Source organism: Vulpes vulpes, chromosome 1, assembly GCF_048418805.1.
Source record: "Vulpes vulpes isolate BD-2025 chromosome 1, VulVul3, whole genome shotgun sequence".
NCBI classification, from domain to species: Eukaryota; Metazoa; Chordata; class Mammalia; order Carnivora; family Canidae; genus Vulpes; species Vulpes vulpes.
Window position 1 is genome coordinate 176,782,899 of NC_132780.1, and position 26,078 is coordinate 176,808,976.

General features: G+C 33.7%; 1 protein-coding gene across 1 annotated transcript in view; it reads right to left on the reverse strand.

Moving 5' to 3' along the window:
- RNGTT (RNA guanylyltransferase and 5'-phosphatase) overlaps window positions 1–26,078 on the reverse strand; it is a 351,723-nt gene that overhangs the window by 142,754 nt on the left and 182,891 nt on the right. Inside the window, exon 13 of the mRNA XM_025983843.2 lies at window positions 22,422–22,490. Within this exon, the coding sequence (XP_025839628.1) occupies window positions 22,422–22,490 (69 nt within the window). The remainder of the gene's footprint in view (window positions 1–22,421; window positions 22,491–26,078) is intronic.

Consider the following 26,078-nt stretch of genomic DNA (forward strand, 5'->3'; position numbering starts at 1 on the left):
TCAGTGGAAATTTCATCCATTTATTTCCCCCAAGATATTCATTTGGGTAACATATATCCTTCAGGATGATCACAAATAAACCTTTAAACTTATTACTGAATATAAAAATTTTTTAAATGCTAATAAAACTGTTAATATTTTCCAGTTGTCAACCCATTAATGAAAAGAATCTGATAAAATTTAGTCTTTTTTCTAAAAAAGCATACTTGATAAAAATGTCATAGATCTTTTAGTGAGAGTGGTTCACTATGCTGGTGAGGGGTAAAAAAGAGTAAGTGAAGAAAGGAAGGTCAGCATCCCACCTTAACCTCATTCACAACCTCTGCCAAGAGAATGTCATACTTAAAGACAAATCATTTACTTCTGTTCCCTATTTATTTATGAGTATGAGACCACTTAGAGTATGAGACCACGTAGGAAAGTTTAATGGTGTACAGTCTTAAAATATTTCATGACAAATAGCTAACAACAAATTCTAAAAAGAATTTAGTATATAATATTATTTGTATAATGAATATTAAATATCCTTCACATTCTTCTCTCTGGAAATCAAGGTTCAATCTTGATTCTAATGAGAAAACAGCATGTACTAATTCTGTTTTTCACAGCAATAATTCAGAAACTTAAGTCTTCCCCTCATCTCATTGCACACCAAACCATTTATTAATGTGAAATACTAGACTTGATATTATTGGGAATTTCAAAGCACCTTTGTGAAAACTAATGAAATTCATAATAAATTTTAGAAAATTATATTTTAAAATATCAGAGTTCTCAATTACTGACTGTAAATTCTACAGTGACATAGATTCCACAAGTATAATGTATTTAAATACTTATTAGAATGTAAATTCTGGGATCCCTGGGTGGCGCAGTGGTTTGGCGCCTGCCTTTGGCCCAGGGCGCGATCCTGGAGACCCGGGATCGAATCCCACATCAGACTCCCGATGCATGGAGCCTGCTTCTCCCTCTGCTTCTCTCTCTCTCTCTGTGTGTGACTATCATAAATAAATGAAAATAAAAAAAAAAAAATGTTTAAAAAAAATAATGTAAATTCTACTCCAGAAAAAATCATGTCTAATTATGTGCCTACGAAACACCTAGTAAAATGCTCAATAAATACTTGACAAAAAAAACTAAAGTGCAGAGTGTCTGGGTGGCTCAGTCAGTTAAGTATCTGTCTGCCTTCAGCTCAGATCATAATCTCAGGGCGCCTAGAATCAAGCCCTTTAGCAGACTACCTGCTCAGTGGGGGAGCCTGCTTTTGCTTCTGCCCCTTGCCCTTGCTTGTGCTCTCTCTTGCTCTGTCAAATAAATAAATAAAATCTTCAAAAAAATAAAATAATAAAAATAATAAAGTGCAGAAAATTTAAATTTATTATAAACTATTATTCTTGGGTACATCTGAATTTATTTTTTAGATAGAATAATTTAGATTAGAAAATTATTTAAATTAGTAATATTTATGAAAGACTATGCATATCAATCACTACTAAAAGAATCCTTTTTTCATGATCCCCAAAATAATAAAGGCAAAGATATTATATAATAAGAGACTTGCCTTTTAAAATTAAATATTTAAAAAATAAATAAATAAAATTAAATTAAATTAAATTAAATTAAATTAAATATTTATGAGTTATCAAACTTAAAATACAGAATCTTGCTGAACTATAACATGGATACAAAAACATCCTTTCAAGCTATAATTTTCAGGTTTAATTAGGGAGGAATGCATTTCGATTTTATTAAATTCACCAACCTGTACTCAATTTAAAAAATTATCAAAGCTATATTTAACTGATACTAATAATACTTAGTTCTACAGAAATAAATCTGGTTTTACCAGGTAAGCTGTTAAGTAAAAAATTGGAGATAAATTACGTCTGAAAGCAATCACCAATATAACCTGAGTTATCCATTATCCTCTTAAAGAAAAAAAATGTAATGAATGCAATTCAGACAGCAGAGTAATGTTTGAGAAAGTACCAAATGGAACAGAACCTGGTTTAGATAGAGGTAGAAGATGGCTATGTGCCAAAGAAAAGTCTCTAAAACTTAGAAAATAAAATGGAGGCATAAGTGATATATTTGTTGGATAAAGCAGTGGTTCTCAATAGGGATGATTTACCCACTTCCCAGCCCAGCAACCCCACCCTACCCCACCCAGGTGTGGGTATTTGGCCATGCCAGCATTTTTGGTTGTCACACTAGGGAGGGGGAGGGAGTAATGCTGCCATCTAGTGGGTAAAGACCAAAGATGTTGCTAAACTTCCTGCACAGGGCAGCTGCCCACAACAAAAAATTATCCAGCCCAAAATGTCAATGGTCCCAAAGTTGAGAAACTCTAATGTAAATGAAGCTAATAGTAATAATAGCAAAAGGGACAAGATATTTAGTTATTTTTTCCCTCTACTACCTCCATGATTTTAAGCAAGTTCAAAAGTTTATCTATTTCCCTTGTAAAAATGCAGTAGTAATAGTATTGTGCTTGCCTAAAACATGGTGTCTAAACCAAAGATATCTCATATTTTGCAGCCCTATGCTACTCTATGATTCCCACCAGGAAAATGTGAGCAGTTATGTTATCATATTCCATCCAGGCCCTACACTGAAACCTGAGACAGAATGCCTTCTTCACAAAGATCAGACTCTGAAACTAAGAAAGATCCCTGGCCTTATCATAATGTTAGTTTTATTTTTGTTGTTCTAGCATTTAGTTTTAAGAAAAACAAAAGAAATTCTAATTGGCAATGCTACTGGAGAGAAAAGTAAAACAACTCCAGACTTAGTGGCTTGGTTAAATCCTCTGCCCATGTTTCACAGAGAAGCAAATAGCAAATATCTATAGCACAAAATCAAGATATAAATACCTTGTATGGAAGAAAAGTCATTCATTCAACACTAATTACCTAGTACGTGCCTAATACCACACTAGTTGGAGAAGATACAAAGACTAACAAGACAGTGAGCTCAACCACAGTGAGGCATTTAATCTAATCTGCAAGAGATTATAGAGGTGATTCAAAAAAAAACCCTACAGACATAAAGAGTTGCTTAGGAAATACAACAAAGATATATCAAAATTAGGGGAAGGGGGTAAAGGAAGTTTTGCTGAATAAGAAAAATTCATTAATGAATTTTGAAAAACAATCAGATTATAAGAAAATTCTAAACAATGTGACCAGAAACATACCTGAATTGAAGGGAAGTTAGTTCAAGTTTTCGGAGACTCAAATTGGCTCACTACTCTATGCTGTTCTTGATGTAAAGGGCAGAGGTGGGCGTGGGGGGAGAGAACCACTCTCCCAATAAAACTATGTCAAGGCAATCACTTGGTATTCTACTTCTGAAAAGTCACAAACTTGGTAGAGACAGTAGGAAGAGGTATCATGGAAAGACTCAGGGGAAGAAAATGGAGACTTCCCAGTTTCCAGAAGCTTGCTGACATCTCTCATTTACTTATTAAGTTTTATTGCTACTTATGGAAATTGAAGTTGTAATTTGAGAGTAAAATTATAAGAGATTTGATATAGTTTCTTGGTTTATTCAGGTTGGAAAAATTACTCCAAAACATATTCAGATGACTATTTCTATCTTATTCAAAGTCTAATTAATTTCTTCTTGCTGTTGTTGTAATATAAAACAACCTGTGGCTTATATTTCTAATGAAACAAGTTTTGAAAAAAACTGTAATTATACAGAAACTCCTGAAACTTCAGCTTTAGTTTCTATATCTAGGCAGTTCCATAGAACTACAATAATTTTAAAATTTAGCCAATGAGGAAACTGGCATAAGACAGGTCAAATGAAAATAGTTAATACCAAGATCAGTTAATAGACCTGGATAAGAATACTAGAAAAATGAAGGGCCTTGAAAACATGCAGTAAATGCGCTCTTTTTAAAGATAAACAAACTGATAACCAGAATAGTTATAACTTGTCCAAAAAAATTTCCAAATCACAGTAATACAAAAAATCTTCATACCATTAACTTAATTAAATGTATCATTTGCCCAAAAGTAAAGGATGAAAGGTTGAAAAAGTTGGATTATATGATGTCATGAGGTGAGATTACAAAACTGTTCCAAAGGAAGCCAATTTTAAGTCAGTGGTTTTCTAGTTACTCTTTTGTGGGGAGGAATAAGTGGGAGAAGAAAGCAACTGGCAAGTAGCCTGGATAGCAGGAAAAGAAAGCTCAACAAACCTAAAAAAACTTCTTCAGCACCTAAACCACTTAGCTTATCTCTACCACCAGTGGAAAGCCTACTAGGCCAAGTATCTAGACCTATCTTTAACAAAGGCCTAATCTCCTAGTGCACCCTGAACCTTTCTCTGGGCCCACCAAAGTATCTCCCCTCCATCAGTCTACACTCTTTCACCTTATACACTATAATATAATGTGCTATGTCAAGTTTCTCCATAGTATACAAGTGCTTTGAGGGCAGAAACCCTGCCTTTATCCATTTTTATTATTTTCAAAACTCAACAATATATATACGACATATATAGTAAGCACCCAATTTATTAGATGAAGGAATGAGCTAATACATTCCAGAATTCTGGAGTAATTCCCACTTAATATCTATGATTACAGTCATATGATCTTTAAAAATTAACTTTTAGAGCTAGCAGACCCTCATAGTTCCTCTTCTAAAAGACACAAGTCTAAATCAGTCTACTGACAGATGATCAAATTCTAGATACACATAACACCTGCAGCCTAATTACTTTATACATCAACTAGTTAACCTCCTTTTTACTAATTTATACATAGCACTACTAAAATAATTTTCTATGCTCCCAGCATTGGTATGAAGCATTGATATGATAGATAGTGCTCTCAGTTGGAGGCCATATAATTTAGTTAAAGAAGACAATGAGAGCAACCTTGCCCATCTGTCAAAATTCCAGTTTAAGAGAACTCAATTTTTTTTATAAATCACTTATTTAATAAATCTAGCTTTAAAACAAATCCAAGAGTTTCAATTACCTCAGAAAGCAAAGAAGTTCTTAAAAACATCATAACAAAAATAATTTTATAATTTCATGTTACATCACTCAACACAGAAACACACACACACACACACACACACAAGCTGAATGACAGAAAACAAGAACAGAAAGAAAACACATACACAGATACAGGTATCACACAACGGCATGGCAGACAGGAAGTGGAAAAAAAGTGAATATATATTACTATATAGGCTTATTCTGCTTCATTAAAAACCATCAGAGAAACATTAACATTAAATATCTACCAGAGGTTTCAAAAAAACTGTCTATTAAACAGTCATCTGGGGTAAATTTCAAGATCAGAATCAATTTTGAATATACATTCTTCAAGTATCTATTCCCTGCCTCCTGGTTACTGTTACTCACTGCATATAACCCACTCCTCTAAAGCTCCAAATACATCTACAATAACAATTACTTCCAAATCTTCATCTGTTGTCCAGGTAAGAGTTTGTTTGGATGGGGGTAAGGGGGCTGTCCTATGCATTGTAGAAGGTTTAGCAGCCATCCCTGGCCTCTCTACTCACTGATACTAGCACCAACATCTACCCCCTCTCAGTTGTGATGTCTCCAGACATTGTTGAATGTCATCTGACAAATAAAATGGCCTCAGTTGAGAACCAGTGGTCTAGAGTATGCACTCACTCTTTTTATCTCGAACAAATATGTATTGATCAACTAGTGGGTCTGTGTCAACCTCTGTGCTAGAGGCCAGAGAGACAAAGGTAATGGGAGGATTTCAGACAAATAAGCAATTATAGTAGACTGTGAGCTTTATGAAATGTGCACTTCAGAACTGTGACAGCATGTAATAAAGAATATAACATATAATAAAAAAGATCAAGAGAAGCTTCCAGGAAGTGAAATTTAAGCAGAGAGTTATAGGGAAAAAGAATGAGTATAAACAGAAACAAGTGTAGTGAATCTCAGGAAATGAGACATTCAGAACGTATACATATAAAATACAGCACCTAATATTCATCTCTGAAAACCTATGTTATAGGTACTAAAAATATCACTGCGAATGAGACAAACATGGTCTCTGTTTTCACGGTATTTATAGTCTAATTATAGAAATACAAAATCTTAAAATAACTAAAAATCACAATATGGCATTAAATGCTTTGGAGCCAACAAGAGCACCATGGTAGCAGGACAGAGTCACATTCACCTAGTTGGACCTGGCTTCCCCAAGCAAGCAACACCTAATTTGACATTCAAAGGATGAATGGGAGTAATACAGGAAAGAAGAAAACAATTTGAAGCAGGAAATATAGCTTGTATAAATATGTACTCATTATAGAATATTTCAGTTTGCAGCTTTTACAAAATGAATCGGTCTGCCATTAGAAAGAGCTGCTAAAGTTATCACTCAACTTCAACAACAAAAGGAAAATCGATTTTTTTCATTCTAAATTGACAGAATGTGCACTTTTAAATATTTCCTTCTAAAATTCTAAATTGGGGATCCCTGGGTGGCTCAGTGGTTTAGTGCTTGCCTTCAGCCCGGAGCGTGATCCTGGAGTCCCGGCATCGAGTTCCACATCGGGCTCCTTGCATGGAGCCTGCTTCTCCCTCTGCCTGTGTGTCTGCCTCTGTCTCTCTATCTCTCAGGAATAAATAAATAAAATCTTTTAAAAAAATAAAAATAAAAATAAAATAAAATAAAATAAAATAAAATAAAATAAAATAAAATAAAATAAAATAAAATAAAATTCTGAATTGCCACAAGCATAAGGGATGGGAGGTGTCAAAAATAAGCCCTATCTTTGTGCTGATCCAAATAAGTGCCCAGATGCTAAAATTAGAGCACTAACAAAATACACATTTCAAAATATGGTAGGACAAATTCTGAAAAGCAAACTGCAAAATGACATGCTATCTTTCTTGAAAAGTAGGGTTGGAATAAGAATGTATTAACACATTTGGAATTGCTTATAAGTGGATAAAGAAAGTGTGAAAAGTTAAACACTAACAATAATCAATAACTGAGGGAGGGATGCCATGTGAAAGCAAGACTTTCTTCTATGTATTTTTGTTTTTACAACATGTTAAAATTTCTGTATTATCTAGTCAAACATTAAAATTGTACTGACATACCACTGTCAAATACAATTTTTAAAAAATCTATCATTAATGTTTCAACACTAAACATGTTATCAATAAAAAAGAACTATCCTTAATTCATTGTTTAATATGTATCACTTACATAAAACTGATTTTATACTTTATATATTCACCCTATTGGAATTCATTGATTCATTCATTTTTGTAAAGTCCTTATTTATATTTATTTCCCTTTGCTCTGCTACCAATATATCATCATTAGCAGTGTCTTTTAGTTGTACAATAAGATTATATATCTGTATCCAACTGAGACTGATTACAAATTATTCATCTTTGACTGTTTATTTTGTCAACAAAATTCAATGGAAATGCAATACTTTATTCCTTAAGAAAACTAGAAAAATGATGTTCTCCTTCTTCCTTATACAGAGCAAGCTAAGAATATTTTGCTGTGTTCTAACAGCTGAACAAGGAAAAAAATTAAAAATTAAGGTGTATTTTCTTTCTTGGCGCTTCACTATTACAATTCTTTGGAAATTATTATATTTTTCAATAAAAAATAACATTTTGGGAAAAGATAGAATGACACTTTTCCAGTCTGCCAGGAAACAGAGCCCTTCTTCAAATGAAGACCTATCAAAATATGCAAGCAAATGTCATGGCAACAGAAGCTCTCACCATGGTAACATCATCCCTGCTTCAGAGGAAAACCACTCTAATTCGTCATGTACTTCAAGACAAGGCATTAGACTAATTCTCATTTTCATTTTACAATCTATCCATAACATTCAATATACCTGGCAGTAGTAGAGATTTAATAAAAACATTAATATTTCACGAGAAAGTAATATTAAAATCAAAGCTGACTCCATTTACATGCAAACTGATTAATGCCAGAGATATAAAATCAAGCTGACCCACCTTACAGAAAATCAAGATAGTGATGAAGACATAAAAAAACAATGACATCACAACTGCTTCAGAGGAAATACTTTTGACTCAATATAGAAAAAAATATACAGTTAATATTTACAGGATAGCTGATATATAAAAGCAAGAAAAGCCTTTTTAAAAAATAAAACAAAGAATATAATTTCAAGATTTTTATTATTACTTTTACTTTGTAATCCATCATACAAAATTCTGTTTTTATTTCAGTGACGGATTACTAATAGAACAAAAATTCTTACTCAGAAATATGTGTCTCCAAAAAAAAAAAAAAAATGTGTCTCAGATAACAAAAGTAAAATCAAATATGGTTTTTAAAAGGTTAGAAATTAATCAGTTATTACTAAATATAGAATTTTACTATGCTACATAAATCACTAAAATCCTCTTATAAAATACTATTAAGTATTATCAACTTTGTAAATGAAATTAAAAGATCTAATAGCTGTTAAGTAAAAGATCTACTACCTATAGCATATTAAAATGCCAATGGTCATTTTAAAATATTCATTTTTAGATGACAAAGGTTACCAATTCAAACTGTCAAGAAAATCATAAAACTGAAAATCTTATATATGAGTCTAATAAAATCTAACTGGTTTATGGTATAGACTAATAACCAAATGATCACTTTAGTCTGATCAAAGTTTGAACCTTAAAACTTAAAAATACATAGGTTTACATAAAAATAAGCAGCTAATTTTTCCTTTGAAGAAAATACCCATTTTTCTCAAAATATTTAAACATTTTGTCAAATACAGCTTACATTTGAAATTTTTAAAAACACTGTGCACAAAGTAATAGAAGTCACCTTTAAATAAAAATCAGCTATTTTTGCATCAACAGCCAAGTACTTGGGGAAACCAAAAGACAGCATGTGATAAAGAGTAAACTGCCTTTAAATTTAATTTTGGTATTTAACTTGAAAGCCAGGGGAAATCACTAGAGATATAGGAAGATCACCCTGAATGCAGTGTGAAGAAAAGACTAGAGGGAGACAAAGTGAATGTTGCAGGACCAGTTAGGATGCCACTGCAGCAGACCAGGCAAGAGACAATGAATGGTAAATCAGATTAGAGCTGTGACAGAGATTACAGAGAGAAAAGGGAATAATGTATGAGATATTTAGGTGATACAGCAGGAAGACAGAGTAAGACCTGGACATAGATTAGAGGGACGAAAGAAGGGAAAATGTCAAAGATGGCATCTAGCAAATTTCTCATTTAAGTGGAGTAGGAAATGCTGGGAAAGGAAAGGTTTTTACAGTTTGTGTGTTTGCTTGTTTCATTGTATGGGGAGTAGAAATGAAGTTTGGGCTTTAAAATGTATTGAGTCTTTGGTGTTTCTGAGATTTTCAAAAGGCAGTGTCAAGGTAGGCAATTAGATAAAAAATACGGAGCTTAAATCAAAAAGTCTGGCTTGTAAGAGGGTAACTAAAGCCATGGGTGTGGATAAGATTTCTAGGGAAAGAGTAGACCATTAGAAAGAATGAATGTCCAGGACATTAACTGAGAAAGTCCAAACTTGAATGGTTAGTAGAAGATGAAGAGCTTGAATGAGATGGAGAGAAAATGATATAACACTAGAAGGAATTAGGAGCATGTGGTGTCATAGAGGCCATGAAAGAGAATATTTCAAGAAACAGTGGACAGCAGTGTAGACTACCACTAGATGATTAAGTTAAAAAATTAAAAATTTAAAAAGCCCGCAAAATGATCTCGATTTTGCAATGAAGAGAAATTATTGTTGACTTTTCAAAAAAAAAAAACTGATTCACATAATATTTACTTAGGCAAAGCCCTTTTAAAAATACAACCTTATCTAAAACTACAATACGTAAAAGAAATAAATCAGAGCTGTTGTGATGTAAACACAATGCTTACATAGTAATCAATTCCTCCATGTGGTCCTGAGGTAGTTCACAGAAATCTCTAACTTCAGAAATTAGTGTTTTGAAGCCATTGGTCTAATCTTGGAAGTATCTTTTCAGCCCTGATTTTTCTATAATTCTGCAAATGCAATTTAATCTACTTTTTTAAATTGAGGCTTCCATGATAATTAATGACTGCTCTGTGTTTTAGTAAATATCAGATACTGGTGGATTTCTTTATAATCACAAAAAAATATACTCTAAGTTTTATTCTCCTGAACATATCATTAATTAACTTTGGTTTTCCTTTTTCCTATAAAAATAATGAGCTATGTGAAACACAGGACAATAAATGAAAAGGTAAGCAAACTTTCTTCTAAGCCAATGTTTGGTTTACACTCAATAGAATCACCACCTTTATATAGTATCTTTATCACTATTCTTCAGTTTTTTGCTAAGATTCAAATATTTTCATTTTTACTCTTTAGCAAAAGTTATATGTTCTACCTTTTATCCAACTCTAATTCAGTCACTATAATTAATGTAATGGAGCAGAATTAACTTCTTGCTAAGTTTTAAGTAATTAGCACCAAACAAATGTAAACCAAAGGGTTTTTTCACAAGTAGATACAGAGGAATCCTCTTCATCCTTCACCATTCATTTGCCTTTGGAATATTTCTTTGGTATCAGGGACTGGATTACAGGTTAAAAATCAAACTTTGTCTACTCTGACCCGGACTCCTCTCCACTTTATGCAGATTCACTCAGACTGCTAGAACAGTCACTCAATTAGTTCCTTTCTTCATTTATTTTAAATTTTGGCCAAGGGAATCCAGCAATGCAATACTACATTGTGAAAAGTTTGGAAGATTTTCTGATAAACATGGTGAATTAAACAGGTGCATTGATATTCACTTTGATTTGAAACCTCACTTAAGCAAGAGTTACAGAAAAGAAGTATCAACCGAAAAGGAAACATAGGAGGGAAGACAACAGCAGAAAACATGTCAATACATTTTTGAAAGGCAAAAAAAGAGATGGAGAAGTTAGTAGGGCACAGAGCACAGAAATCTGAATACTAAGTGCTTGCAGAAGAGGATACCAATGAAAGCGATTCATGCTGCATGTCACAGCTCCTCAGAACAGTTAGATAATGTGGGGAAAATAACTCAGAAGGTTGCCAAGGGGGAGAAAGTTGAGGCATGGCACTGAAAACAAGAAATATTGAAAAATTTTAAAAGGAATATTTAAACCTCTATGTTCCCTCCTCCACCCTAGGCAAAATGCAGGAGATACCCTTACTCTGTGAAAAAAACTGAAGCACAACAGCTCTAGTCCAGAAGATTCAAGTGTAACTGAAGAGGGAAACTGAAACCTGATGAGTTCAGTAAGGCTTCCCTACTTAACAGTGGGCCCTCATCCCATTATCTTCTCTAGTCCAAGAATGTGCAACAATCAGGCAAATGCAACCAAGAAGGGGCCTGGAGGCTTGGTCTCTGAAGAGGTCAAAGAACTCCACAGAAAAGAACCTCAGATCCTAAGATTCAGATAACTCCCAATTTGAAAAGAGAAGGTGAAAAATTTACACATTTTAACATGATAAAAAATACCATAATGCATATCATATTATTACAATATAGCACATTAATCTGCCTAAGTGCCCATCATTTATCCTGCCTGCATTTAATTATTAAAGCTGAGTTTTACAACACCAAAGAAACAAACAATCCAATCATGAAATGGGCAAAAGACATGAAGAGAAATCTCACAGAGGAAGACATGGACATGGCCAACATGCACATGAGAAAATGCTCTGCATCACTTGCCATCAGGGAAATACAAATCAAAACCACAATGAGATACCACCTCACACCAGTGAGAATGGGGAAAATTAACAAGGCAGGAAACAACAAATGTTGGAGAGGATGCGGAGAAAAGGGAACCCTCTTACACTGTTGGTGGGAATGTGAACTGGTGCAGCCACTCTGGAAAACTGTGTGGAGGTTCCTCAAAGAGTTAAAAGTAGACCTGCCCTACGACCCAGCAATTGCACTGTTGGGGATTTACCCCAAAGATACAGATGCAATGAAACGTCGGGACACCTGCACCCCGATGTTTCTATCAGCAATGGCCACAATAGCCAAACTGTGGAAGGAGCCTCGGTGTCCATCGAAAGATGAATGGATAAAGAAGATGTGGTTTATGTATACAATGGAATATTACTCAGCAATTAGAAACGACAAATACTCACCATTTGCTTCAACGTGGATGGAACTGGAGGGTATTATGCTGAGTGAAATAAGTCAATCGGAGAAGGACAAACAGTGTATGTTCTCATTCATTTGGGGAATATGAATAATAGTGAAAGGGAATATAAAGGAAGGGAAAAGAAATGTTGGGAAATATCAGGAAGGGAGACAGAACATAAAGACTCCTAACTCGGGGAAACGAACTAGGGGTGGTGGAAGGGGAGGAGGGCGGGTGTTGGAGGGGAATGGGTGACGGGCACTGAGGTGGACACTTGACGGGATGAGCACTGGGTGTTTTTCTGTATGTTGGTAAATTGAACACCAATAAAAATTAATTTAAAAAAAAAAAAAGAAAAAAAATAAATAAAGCTGAGTTTTAGATTTCCCCAGAAGAAAAATTTAGAAATGTTGGCAAATTTTACATTAAAAATTAGTTCTTGGTCTGATTAAGGTTCCTAAATTCTCATTCAGAATTTGCTTTCCATAGAAAGCCTAACAAAGGAAGGTAATTTACAAATCACACAAGTGCAGAATCAGAAATTACACTGGGTATTGGGCTCTACAACTATTAGTGAGAAATACCACATCAAGCTAGGTAACAATGAAAGGTTGAAAAATGGCCCCCAAATACAATTGGGAAAGTTCATCCAAACAGTGTAATATTTATGCCATAAATGAAAAATGTTATTGCTTACCCTAATAAGTAGTCTTAAAATTACATATGATGAAAATGAATCATGGATACTAAATTATAGTAAATATACTGCCTTTAAATAGTGTAAATCCAGACCCACACTTAGTTGGTTGAAAAGGGAAAGATTAGCAAGCCTTAGATATTAAAACTAGAAATAAACTTTCTCTTTATAAACTGAGAGAATAAATAAAAACTGGAGTGGAAATAAATTTCTCATTGTGTGATGCAATGTCATTTAATGCTCTGTCTCAGGACTATCTAAAATCACATCTCCCATCATTGGCAGCTACACCTGTCTGTAATCAACTCTGTTCTTACTCTTTATACAGAAAACTTAGAGCTGCTGAAAAGGAAAATTAATGTCTTTCCTTTCACTATGCAACAGCAATCAGAAAAAGGCCATTTTTCTTGGTAAAGAAAAGGAACTGGATACAGTATATGAACACTATGGTTTCAATCCCAAAGAATTAAGGGAAAGAAAAAAACTTAAGCATTCCTTCTTTGAAAGCAATAAAAAGAAATCATAAAAGTCATGAATTATTGGAAAAAAGATCTTAAACTCTGCTCTCTTTAGCAGAATATCATGAATACAATGTTTGATAATGTCATTCAAGTTCATCTACTTAATAGAAACTTAGATTTTCATTTTTTAAAAAGGTAGGAAAGTCACAAATCTCTGTGTAGAAACCAAGTATAGTCTCACTAGTGGCTCTGATAAATCAAAAATGTGAAAATGGAATACAGAGGGCCCTTCCTGTGGTAGTGGCCCAAACTAAGGACACAGTACATAAGAATAGAAAAATCAGACTGAAATTACAAAAGTAAGATCATAAAAAAATAATAAACACTACAAAGTTGCATATAATGAAATTTTGCATATGAGTGAGAAAATTGCTCTCCTGAATGGATTCATGCTAAACTGGAACCTATCCTGGAAGGCAGAGTTAATATATTTTATACTCAGAATACTCTTTAGAATATTTAACACAAACACAATAGAAATAAAACAAACAAAAAACCTCACTGTAGAATTAGAATAGGACATGTGACTAAGTACCACATCCTTCTTACAGCCAGATGCCAATCTAATCAATTAACAGTGAAGTGCCACTAAAGGGCACACTACAAACACCATTAAAAGTATGCATCTGTGGTAAAAATTAAGACAGAAAGAGCTGACAAAGTGTACTTTTAAGAAATAAAAAACTAGATAGAAAACCTCTATGAGAAATTACGATTAAAAATGAAACACATCAAAAATCATTAAAATGTTATGGAAAATGAAAAGAATTAATTAGCCAAAGATTAATAACTAGTACCGTATAGTGCTGTCATCAATTAAACTTTTGCCAAAATAAGTGGCTGTGAAATGCTTCTTCTAACAAAATGAGTCTTTGTAGATATGCACTAACCTAAGGATCTGAAAGGCTAAATTAATAAGAAATTGACAACGTCCACTGATGAACAAAATGTGACTTTCAAAGGCATTTCATATACTATCGTAACCTTAATAAATTTAGAATGCAAAAGTGAAAATTCTTTAAAAAAAAAAAAAAGAGTGAAAATTCTATTGAAATGATGGTAGGAGAAAAAAATTATCAGAAATACAGTCATATAATGGTGATAGTGATAAACTTTATAACAACTCTATTTTATTTATTGCAATAATATAAATCTCCTTTTAAGAGATATATTGTTTTTATGACAGTAATATTAGAATTTATTCTCTCTCTTATTAAGAATTCTTTACCCAAGGGATCCCTGGGTGGCACAGCGGTTTGGCGCCTGCCTTTGGCCCAGGGCGCGATCCTGGAGACCCGGGATCGAATCCCACGTCGGGCTCCCGGTGCATGGAGCCTGCTTCTCCCTCTGCCTGTGTCTCTGCCTCTCTCTCTCTCTCTCTCTCTCCCTCTCTGTGTGTGACTATCATAAATAAATAAAAATTTAAAAAAAAAAAAGAATTCTTTACCCAATATATTTTCCCTGATATTGGCAGGAAGAATAAATTGTTAAGTGTTAATTTATACTCACATATGTTAATCATCATATGATCATTATAGAATTTCAGAGCTTAAACTATTATAACCTTTACATTTTACAGATGAAGAACTGGATAACCAAAGAGATATAAAGTGCCTTGTCTTAAACGGAGACCAATTCTAACCCACTGGGAAGTCTCTGAGAAGAATATATGCAAGTAGCAAAGTTTGTATTATTGTTTCATGAAGAATAGTTGTTTGCATTGGGGATTCTGCAAGGAAATAAGCGAGAATTTAAAGAAGGTCACTGAAAAATTTCTTTAAAAAGAGAGCATAAATTAATTATACATATGCATGTACAAGAAAAATAAAATAGCTATAAATTTTAAAAATGTTTGCCTATTATTTCTTTCTGTTGAGAAAGATTGCTGAAGCTAGGACTTTAGTACTATATTAAATAACAGTGATGAGAGTGGACATCCTTGTCTTGTTCCTGACTTTAGAGGAAAAGCTCTCAGTTCTTCCCCAATGAGGATGATACAGCTGTGGGTTTTTCATATATGGCCTTTATTATGTTGAAGTATGCTCTCTCTATCCCTACTTTTTTTAAGGTTTATATCGTACATAGATGTTGTATCTTGTCAAATGCTTTTTCTGCATCTATCAAGAGGATCATATGGTTCTTATTCTTTGTTTTATTAATATTGACATATCACAGTGATTGATTTACAACTGCACCAAAAACCATAAGATATCTAGGAATAAACTTAACCAAAGAGGTAGAAGACCTGTACTTTGAAAAGTATAAAATACTTATGAAAGAAACTTAAGATGACACAAAGAAATGGAAAAACATTTCATGCACATGGACTGGAAAAATGAACTTTGTTAAAATGTCTATATTATCCAAAGCAATCTATACATTTAATGCAATGTCCATCCAAATACCACCAGAATTTTTCACAGATTAGAACAAACAATCCAAAAATTTGTATGGAACCAAAAAGACTCCAAATAGCCAAAGTAATCTTGAAAAAGAAAAGCAAAGCTGGAGGCATCACAATTCCGGACTCAAGTTATATTACAAAGCTGTAGGGATCAAGACAATATGGCCCTGGCACAAAAAAAAAAACAGACAGATCAATGGAATAGAACAGAAAACCCAGAAATGGACCCATAACTACATGGTCAACTAATCTTTGACAAAGCAGGAAAGAATATCCAATAGAAAAAAGACAGTCACTTCAACAAATGGTGTTGGAAAAACTGGACAGCTACATGCAAAAGAATGGAATGGACCACTTCCTTACACCTTATGCAAAAATAAATTCAAAACAGATTAAAGACAGGGGTGCCTGGGTGGCTTAGTCGGTCGGGTATCCAACTCCAGATTTCAGGTCTGGTCATGATCTTAGGGTTGTGAGATCAGGCCATGTCCAGCTCCACACTCAGGGCAGAGTCTGCTTTGTACGACCCCATGCCAACCCCCTCACCCATGCTTATGTGCCTTCTCTCTCTTTCTCTCTCTCTCAAATAAAAAAATAAATAAATAAAATCTTTTTTAAAAAATAGATTAAAGACATATGAGACAGGAAACTAACAAAATGCTAAGGAAGAAACTATCAAAATGCTAGAGTAAACTCCTTGACATTGGCCATAGCAACTTCTTACTAGATATGTCTCCTGAGGCAAGGGAAACTAAAGCAAAAATAAACTACTGAGTTTTCATCAAGATAAAAAGCTTCTGCACAGCAAAGGAAACAATCAACAAAACTAAAAGGCAACCTTTGGAATGGAAGAAGGTATTTGCAAACAACCTATCAGATAAACAGCAAGTATCCAAAATCTATAAAGAATTCATCAAACTAAAAAAATAAAAAAGAATTTATCAAACTTAACACTCAAAAAATAGTCCAGTTAAAAAATGGGCAGAAGACATAACTAGACATTTTTCCAAAAACATACAGATGACTAACAGATACATGAAATGTTGCTCGACGTTACTACTTTCCAGGAAAATACAAATCAAAACTACGATGAGTTATCACTTCACACCTGTCAGAATAGCTAAAATTAACAACATAAGGAACAAAAGGTGTTGGCAAGTATACAGAGAATGGTAAATCTCTTACACTGTTGGTCGGAATGCAAACTGGTGCAGCCACTCTGGAAAATAGTATGGAGGTTCCTCAAAAAGTTAAAAATAGAGACACCCGACAACCCAGCAATTGCACTACTAGTTGTTTACCCAAAGGATACAAAAATACTTATTCAAAGGGATGCATGCACCCTGCCCAAAGTTTATAGCAGTATTATCAACAATAGCCAAATTACGGAAACAGCCAAATGTCCATCAACTGATGAATGGATAATAGTATATCTATACACTATATATATATAATAGTGTATTGCTCAGCCATAAAAAGGAATAAAATCTTGCCATTTGCAATGACCTGGGTGGAGCTAGAGTGTATTATGCTAGGCAAAATAAGTCAGAGTAAGACAAATACCATATGATCCCACTCATGTGGAATTTAAGAAACAAAACAGATGAACACAGGGGGTAAAAAAAAAAAAAGAGAGAGAGAGAGAGAGAGAGAAAGGGGAGGAGGGAACCAGAAAATAGACTTAATTATAGAGAACAAACTGAGGGTTACTGGAAGGGAGGTGGGCAGGAGTTGGGGTGAATAGGTAATAGGGATTATGGAGGGCACTTGTGATGAGCACTGGCTGTTGTATGTAAGTGATGAATCACTAAAATCTACACTTAAAACTAATTTTACACTGTTTATCAGCTAACTACAGTTTAGATAAAAACCTGAAGAAAACATTTTTCCTATATTGGTAAAATATAAAACCAGCCAAATCTGAAAGGCAAGAGGAAAATCTAATGATATATTTTCATTTCTTTGATGAACATTTTCTAAGACATATTGGGACAAACACTATCCTAGACATTGGACAAGTAAAGATAAATAAGAAAGGAAAGTACTAATAACCTTAAAGAAACCCACAGTATTTATGAGACAAAAACATAATCAATATTTACCTTGTGAGGTGGTAGCTACTTCTTTACCTAGTATAAGAAACAGCAAGGTTATCTTGGAGCTCTTTCTTGCTTTGAGAATAATCATTTAAGTCATCTATGTTAATTATAAAGATTCTTAGCAAGTAATAACAACTATTCAAGAAAAGAGGAAAACAAAATTTTTCTTGGTTTCATAAAAGCAAACCTCTCCCCATAAGTCTTAAGAAATGGAGAGCAGGGACAAGATGGAATATGAACAGAAACCCAAGATCTCATCAAGCCTCCAACTGTTGTTTCTTTTTCAGTCACAATATTACATCTCTCTTCGTCTGGTGGCCTCAAATGAGATCAGCTGGCGTCAAAGAATCTGAGAATCTCCATGTCAGGGAACGGGAAGGGAAGGTACAGATCTGTGACCATGGCCTAAGCTGTTACGGGAAAGATTTACTTCCAGACAAAGGTGTATATGAGGCTAGAAATCACTTTGACCAAGGCAGTGTAACAGTAATGACTGAGGAACAGTATGTGATGTGCAGGTGTATGTGTGTGCTGCCCAAAGAATTAAAAGAGATTAAGTGCTCATGCCTAAGGTGACCTAGAAGAAATCTAGAAACTACTTTTCCATCTTCTTTATACCCTAAAAGACTACCATCACGTTAATAGGAGTAACTTAGAAATACCCATCCTCAACAACATCAACAAAGAAATGATGGCAGCAAATGCACAAAAGGATAGGGTCAATCTAAGAACTCCTCAGAATTCCCCCTTTCTAGAATCTGGTAGCTAGAATCAAGGTGGCTAAGATGGGATAAGTTTAAAAATCTCAGGACATAACTGTAAAGAGGAAAACCCTAGGAAGTAAAAAGGGATGCTTACAGTACTACACTACACTGTGACTCATTTCTTCACAGGAGAGAAGCGGTCAAGCTATTCCATTTGAATAATAAGGAAATATAAACTTAATTTTGTTCTGCAAGCTGGGAATCCCCAGGATGGGTGGAGACAGTGAAGAGAAGTCTCAAGGAGAGAAAGCAAGGCAGCAGGACTATGGAATGAAAGGCTCTGGGCAGCCCGGGTGGCTCAGCAGTTTAGCACCACCCTTGGCCCAGGGCATGATCCTGGAGACCTGGGATCGAGTCCCATGTCGGGCTCCCTGCATGGAGCCTGCTTCTCCCTCTCCCTGTGTCTCACATAAATAAATAAATAAATAAATAAATAAATAAATAAATAAATAAATAAATAAATAAATAAATACATACATACATACATACATACATACATACATACATACATACATAAAATGTTTAAAAAGAAAGGCTCCAAAAGGAATGCCTTCAAGTAAAACTCAAACTGGATATATCACCTGATAAATCTGACTGTATTGAAAAAAAATTAAATAGTTCCTTTAAAGAGTTTAAGGGAAGAAGTAGTGATAATCATAACAAATGAAAATATAAGGCATTTCCTAACTTTAGAGGAAAAAAGTTTTCTATGAAAATATAATATTATACAACTTGACTCAGATGTGAACAATATTTATGTTACCACAGAAATACAAATAGTGAATATTCATTTGACCAAAAATGTGATATAATTATAATGGGATGACAGAAGGAGAAGGGGTGATGTTGGAGGAGTGAAAGAACTCAATCCTGTTCTTCAACAGCCGAGAGTAGGCAGATCATGTATAAAACAGAAAACCAAGGAAGAGCAGCATAAACAGATTCTGTAGAAATAGAGGAAAAAGAGAAAAAACACACAGCGAAAACAACAGAAAATAATTACCTCCTAGGAGTGGCATGTTGAATGCGGGGAAAAGTATGAGAAGAGATTGTTCTATTTTTCAGTAGAAGCCATGATATTGGATATTTTGACTTTTAAAAACATATGCATATGTTATTATGTGTTACTTGGAACTTATAATATTTTTTCCATAATATTACCTTCTTTATTTTGAATATACAAAAAAGGGGGGGAAATGATAAGAAATACGATAGCATAAATCCTCAAAAAACTATTACACTCAGATCCAAAGGTATATTAAAAATTATATATGTCAAAAAAAGTATATATGTCATAATTAAGTAGCATTTATGTCAGAATGTAAGGATGGATCAACAGGAGAAAATCACTATAATTTACCAAGATGAAAAGGAAAATGACATGGCAATCTCAATCAACAGATACAAAGAAAACACTTGTTAACTCCCAAAACCTATTTATGATTGGAAAAAAAAAATCTGAATAGAAACAAAAATTTCTTAGCATGATAAAGATTCTCTAAGAGAAATATACCAAAAACATCCTTAATGGAGAAAATTTAGCCACATTTCCTTTGTAGTTGAGAATAAGGTAAGAATGTAACCCTCTCCTCCACCCAATAAAGTCAATGTTTAAGCCAGTACTAGAGGTTCTGTGCAATATGTAAAATTAGACAATTATTAGAACTAAGAACACGCAACAAGATTCTTGAATCAACAAAATAAGTCAACAATGTGGCAGTACGTTAGAAGTACCAAATAAAGACACCATTTACTCTAAAAATGGGAAATAATAAATATCTAGAAATTAAATGACAACAATTAAAAACTTACACTGAATTAGAGAACAGAAAAGACCTGAAAAGAGCTAAACCTTATTCACTGAGATGAGCTAAACCTTATTCACTGAGATTTCATAGTGTAAAAACATCAACTTTTTCCAAATTAAATTCAAAGCAATTCTAATTGAGCTACTAACAAGAATTTTTCGGTAACCTGACAAGCTACTTCTGAAATTTATATATTAAACCGAATGTCCACACATATTTAAGAAAATCCTGGCAAAGAACAAAGACTTGCCTTACTAGCTATCAATTACAAAATCACTGTACTAACAAGTCTGGTTATTTGAGTGAGAACAGACTAATACATCAGCTGACTTTTCTAGACATGCCACAGGCTCACATGTCAAGTCATTTCTCTTACATATAATGAAACCTCATATACACATGGATGTGAACTATGAGTTGAACACAGTAAAATTTACTGCAATTACTTCTATCTTTAAACTTCATTTCAATCTAGGGAGATAAGGCCTAGAAAATACTGGAATTCAAAGATCTAACTTCCATCTTCTTAAGATAGCATTTTCTACAATTTGTCCCCAGCCTTTAACTCTCCTCCATCACCTTTCCCTCGACCACAGAATAGCCTTTCCCTACCTGTTTGGCAAAGGGGACTGGAAGGAAGATAGAAGCCAATCACATATCACATTATATCTAAACTCGTATATTAAAGTTCTACTATATATGTAAAATATAGATAATATAGTATTTAATACATAATCTTCAAAAATATTAGTTTCCTTCCCTTTCTCCAGGTACCCAGTTTGATGTCTCTCTATACAACTTCCTGGTTAGCCCATACCCTAATTTCTAAGGATAGAGTTACTGAAGGAAAAATGCAGTGTATGAGGCATACTGCAGCACATGCTGAGGTGTAGTACATGAACTGCATGAGGTATAGTACAACTCTTTCCTGCAGGGCAGTGGTTTTCATACTTGAACATGCATCAGAGTCAGTGGAGAGCTTGTGAAAGCACAAATTGCTGGACTCCATTCCAAGAGTTTCTAATCCATAGTGTCTAGGGTGAGCTGCTTTTATAACAACTTTCTGGGTGGTACTAATTTCCTTGTCCACAGGCCACATTTTGAGAAACAGTGACCTATGGAGCACAAGGTGTTAAATGAGGGCAATTTTGTACTCCAGGGGAAAGCAGGCAGTGAACATATATATTTTTGGTTGACATACCTGTAGAGATGGGACTGAGGGAAGAAGTAACACCGGCACCTAGTAAGTACGGACTAAGGATACTGCTAAACCCCCTAAAATACACAGGACAGCTCAAAGCAAAGCAAAGAAATTAGCCCAAAGCAAAGAATTATGTGGCAAAAAAATGTCACTGGTGCTAAAGCTAAGAAACCACACTATCAAGCAAAAATGGAACTTACGCCCAATATATGATGACCATTCAGTTACTGCAAGTTCTTCAATGAGTTTCAGAAATCTGACATGTATTATTCAAAGAATTATATTTTCTTCAAGTATTACAGATTCTTTGAATTTCACTCATCCATAACAAATTTTAGAAATATTAATATTTAAGGGTAATTGGGGTACAGAAAGAAATAAGCATTTAAGTAATGTAATCAGTAGACTTCTAGTAAGGAAACAAATTAACATTTTGCAAGAATTATTTAAAAAACTAATTGTATCAAAAGACTAATTTCCTTGAAAATTAATGATCAATGTTTATTTCATAAGCTTAGTGAAAAGCAAATAACTGTTCATTTTATCATTATATATTGAATATAAGTGAAATATCTTGTAATAAATTATTTAAGGATAGGCAGTGATTGTAGCAGTAATCAATCCTAAGTAAATATACCTCAAGAAAATGTACTTTATATATACATATACATATGCATGCATGTGTAGACATATATTTATATACATACTACAAATGCACACACCACATGCGCACACACACACACACACACACACACACACACACACACGAACTTACTCCAACAGGCTGAAAAATAAGTCCATCCATTTCATGGCTGACTTCTTTGGCAAAATTTCCTTCAAGTAACTATAAAATAAATACACACATTTTCAGAAATACAATAATCACTTAAACAGTATTTTAATTTTTTGCAAGCTTTACAAAAATTTCTTAATACATAAGCTTTAAGAACTGAAATACAAAATGGGGGAGACAGATGACACAGAGGGATCTAGATTAACATATTGCAAGATTTTTTTTTAAATGAATAAAGACTGTCACACCATGGCAGGCTAGATATCTTGAAAAACAGTAGTAACTAAAACAACCAAAATGATGGATAAAATATTAAAAACAATTTTAAATGCATTGCTGAGGCAGCACAAAAGGAAGGAAGACAGAGGCCAAAATCAAAGTGAAAATAGAAATTCTGAGAAGTAATTAGTACAGGGAATAAAACATAAAACATGCACAAAAAAGGAAATAGCAGAGAACCTGCAAAGGGTAGATGGAGGCTGGGGGCAGAGAGATATCCCCTGAGAATCTGTAACCACAAGCAAGCTCAGACATGGGATCACAGTCCAAAAACATATCATCTGTGTCTTCCCCAAACCCACTAGATTTTTTTTAAAAATTATTGTCCTACTTTTTGTTTTGTTGTCTTTTTTTTGTATTTTTTCAAGCAGAGAAATGCATTACAAGGGATACACAGTATTAAATACAAATGAGTTTTTTCAATGTCATTATCTACTAAAGAGTAGACATAGTCCCAAAGCTCTCTCGTTAGTTCTGAGCAAAGAGTTTTAAATGTTTCTTTCACAGATTTCTATTATTCTGAAGAACTGAATATGTGTTATCACTAACGAAAGCCCTAAACATTGATTTCTGTATTTCAGAGAACCAGAGTCTGACCAATTTACAGCACAGTCCAGATAGGTCCGGGATTCAAATATTCCATATCCAAAATTTTGGATATGCCGCAGGAGACATCTCTTTTATCACAGTCACAACCTCTTAAAACCACTTCATCTACAGGGAGATTTGTATTCCAAAAGCAATAACCAAAATTTCAAGTTTATTTCACATGCAACAAATCTGTGAGTCTCATCCCAAACTGTGGCTTCATCTTCTCTGCCACTTCATTCTTCAAAATTTGTAATTTGTCTAAACTGAGGGCAGTTCAGAAAGAAGACAAGAGCAATCTTAGTTTGCAACGACTTTAAGACCACTCTGATTTAAATATCTAAATTCCCTTAAAACTATAAAGCTCCTTAGTCAAATTCATAGGTACAGAAAATTAGGGAGCCCGGGCAGGGGGAGTCAGGGGAGAATAAGGAGTTAGTGTTTAATAGGTACAGAGTTTCATTTGGAATGATGAGAAAAATCTGGAGATGAATAATGGTGATGGTTGCACAACAATGTGAATGTCCTTAATGGCACTGAACTGTATGCTTAACAATGGTTAAAAAGGTAATTTTATGTATATTTTAACACAGTTTTTTTTAAAAAACTACTATGCTCTTGAAGTTCTCTTTTTGGTTCTGCTTTTTCCTTTTATTACAATATTAAGATTTCTTAGGGAGTTGGCAAACTGGGAATCTTAGTCACATTATCCAGAGTCTGTCCAAACAGGCAAAAATTTCAAAAGTTCCAAGATTCATATGTTTGTCTCCAAGTACTCAGTATAAATGACCTAACAAATTAAGAAGGCAATTTTCCAGAATAAAAATTCCATATGAATTAAAAACACTGATTTCTTATAAATTTCTTTTAAGAGAGGAAAAATAAACCCTAAGCATCAAAGAGTCAAAATATCAGCTTGCATTCTTGCTGGAAATTTGGAAGGCAATGTTAAATTAAAGACTTTGGATCATGTATGTGATATATTCATCCTAGAGGAAAAGTTTTTGAAACTTGTACTCATACTGAGAAGCATATCTAATTAGACCTTCATGTTCTATTTCAACCTTTTTCAAATATTCACAAACTAATGATGGGTAAAGGCTCAAGCAAGATAGAAAAAGTACAACTTTAATACTTCTTATATCCTATCATGTAAGAAAAGGTAACCTGCTAAATTCATAGCAAAAATTCTACTAAGAAATAATACAATGAAAACCAATGCCACATCACCATTAAAAAAAAAAACTTTTTTTTCCCCCCAAGTAGGCTCCGCACCCAACCTGGGTTTCAAAATTATGATCCCAAGACCAAGAGTCACATGCCCTACCAGCTGAGGCAGCCAGGTGCCCCTAAAAAACTTTTTAAAGGTTAAAGGAATTTGTTCTCCTTTAATTGTAGGTACATCATCTATGGCAAGTAAATATAGCTTTTCCATTCTTAGATCAGAAGTCTCAAATTTATATAATGGCTCCTCCCTTTATACAAAGTATGTATAAAGTAACAGTATAGAGTTGGTAAGACTCTAAATAACATGAGGTTACTTGTTGCAGAAATGAAAATAACTTCACTTTTTATTTTACTTTTTATGAACTAAAAACCTGTTGAGACAAAACAAGAAACAGTTTTTGTTTTTACTCTTATTTTACTCCTTGTTGATTACTCCAGACAATCTTTCTTTTTTAACATTTACATTAGCACCTATCGCATACTATAGGTCCTATAAAAAAGTGTTGTGTTTGGTTCTTAAAATATATCATTCAAAATACATAATTCTTCACAAGATTTGTATTTCTGAAAAGGAATACAAAGAAAAAGAAACTGAGGCTATTAGAGATTCAGTAATGAGCTTCAAGCCAGACAGCTTAAAAAAAAAAAAAAAAAAGATTTCAATTAAAAATGAGAAAAAAAAGCAAAGAAAATCTGCTGTAACTCTGAAATAAATGTCCCAAAGATTTTTGCAACATCCTATATATATAGGTCCTCCAATCATCATTCAAGGCTTACATATTTTATTTTCTTCATTAGATTGTATATATGTATGTATGTACGTATTTATTTATTTGGAAAAGAGAATGCATGTAAGCAAATGTGGGAGCAGGAGTGAGAGGCACACACAAGCAGACTGTACTAAACACAGAGCCCGAAGTTGGACTTGCTCTCACAACCCTGAGATAATGACCTGGGCCAAAAACAAGAGTAAGATACTCAACTGAGTCACCCAGGCACTTCAATGTTTATAGACTTTAAATGTATTGTACCATGTACTACTATATAAAAAAGGTGTATACAAAGGTAGGTAAAATTCTTGAAGGGGAAGAAAAGATTTTTTAGGAATAGAGATCAAATCTATATATTGTATGAATATTGTATAATTTATCACTAATAGAGTTACGTGTTCATATTTGAAATCATATAAAGTATGTTAAATTGAATCATATAAAGTATGTTAAATTAAAAATACTGCTCTTTCCCCTTCACAACTCTTGAAAGACAATATATCCAAATTTCTCGTCATCTTCATATATCACTATCTTCATCATTATAACCCAAATTTAAGACATTTAACCTATTTTCGTTATTGTCACTCTTGTCTCCTGAATAACAATATACTTCAAATTATACATGCAACTTTCACAATAAATCTTATCCCAAGTTAAAAGTACCAATTGAATAACATTAGGAAGGTTTTTCCCCTTCATTCATTCTATATGTCTATGTTCATAATCTTCTAAGTGTTTAGCCCCTTTAAAGTTATCTTTAAAAAAAAAATTT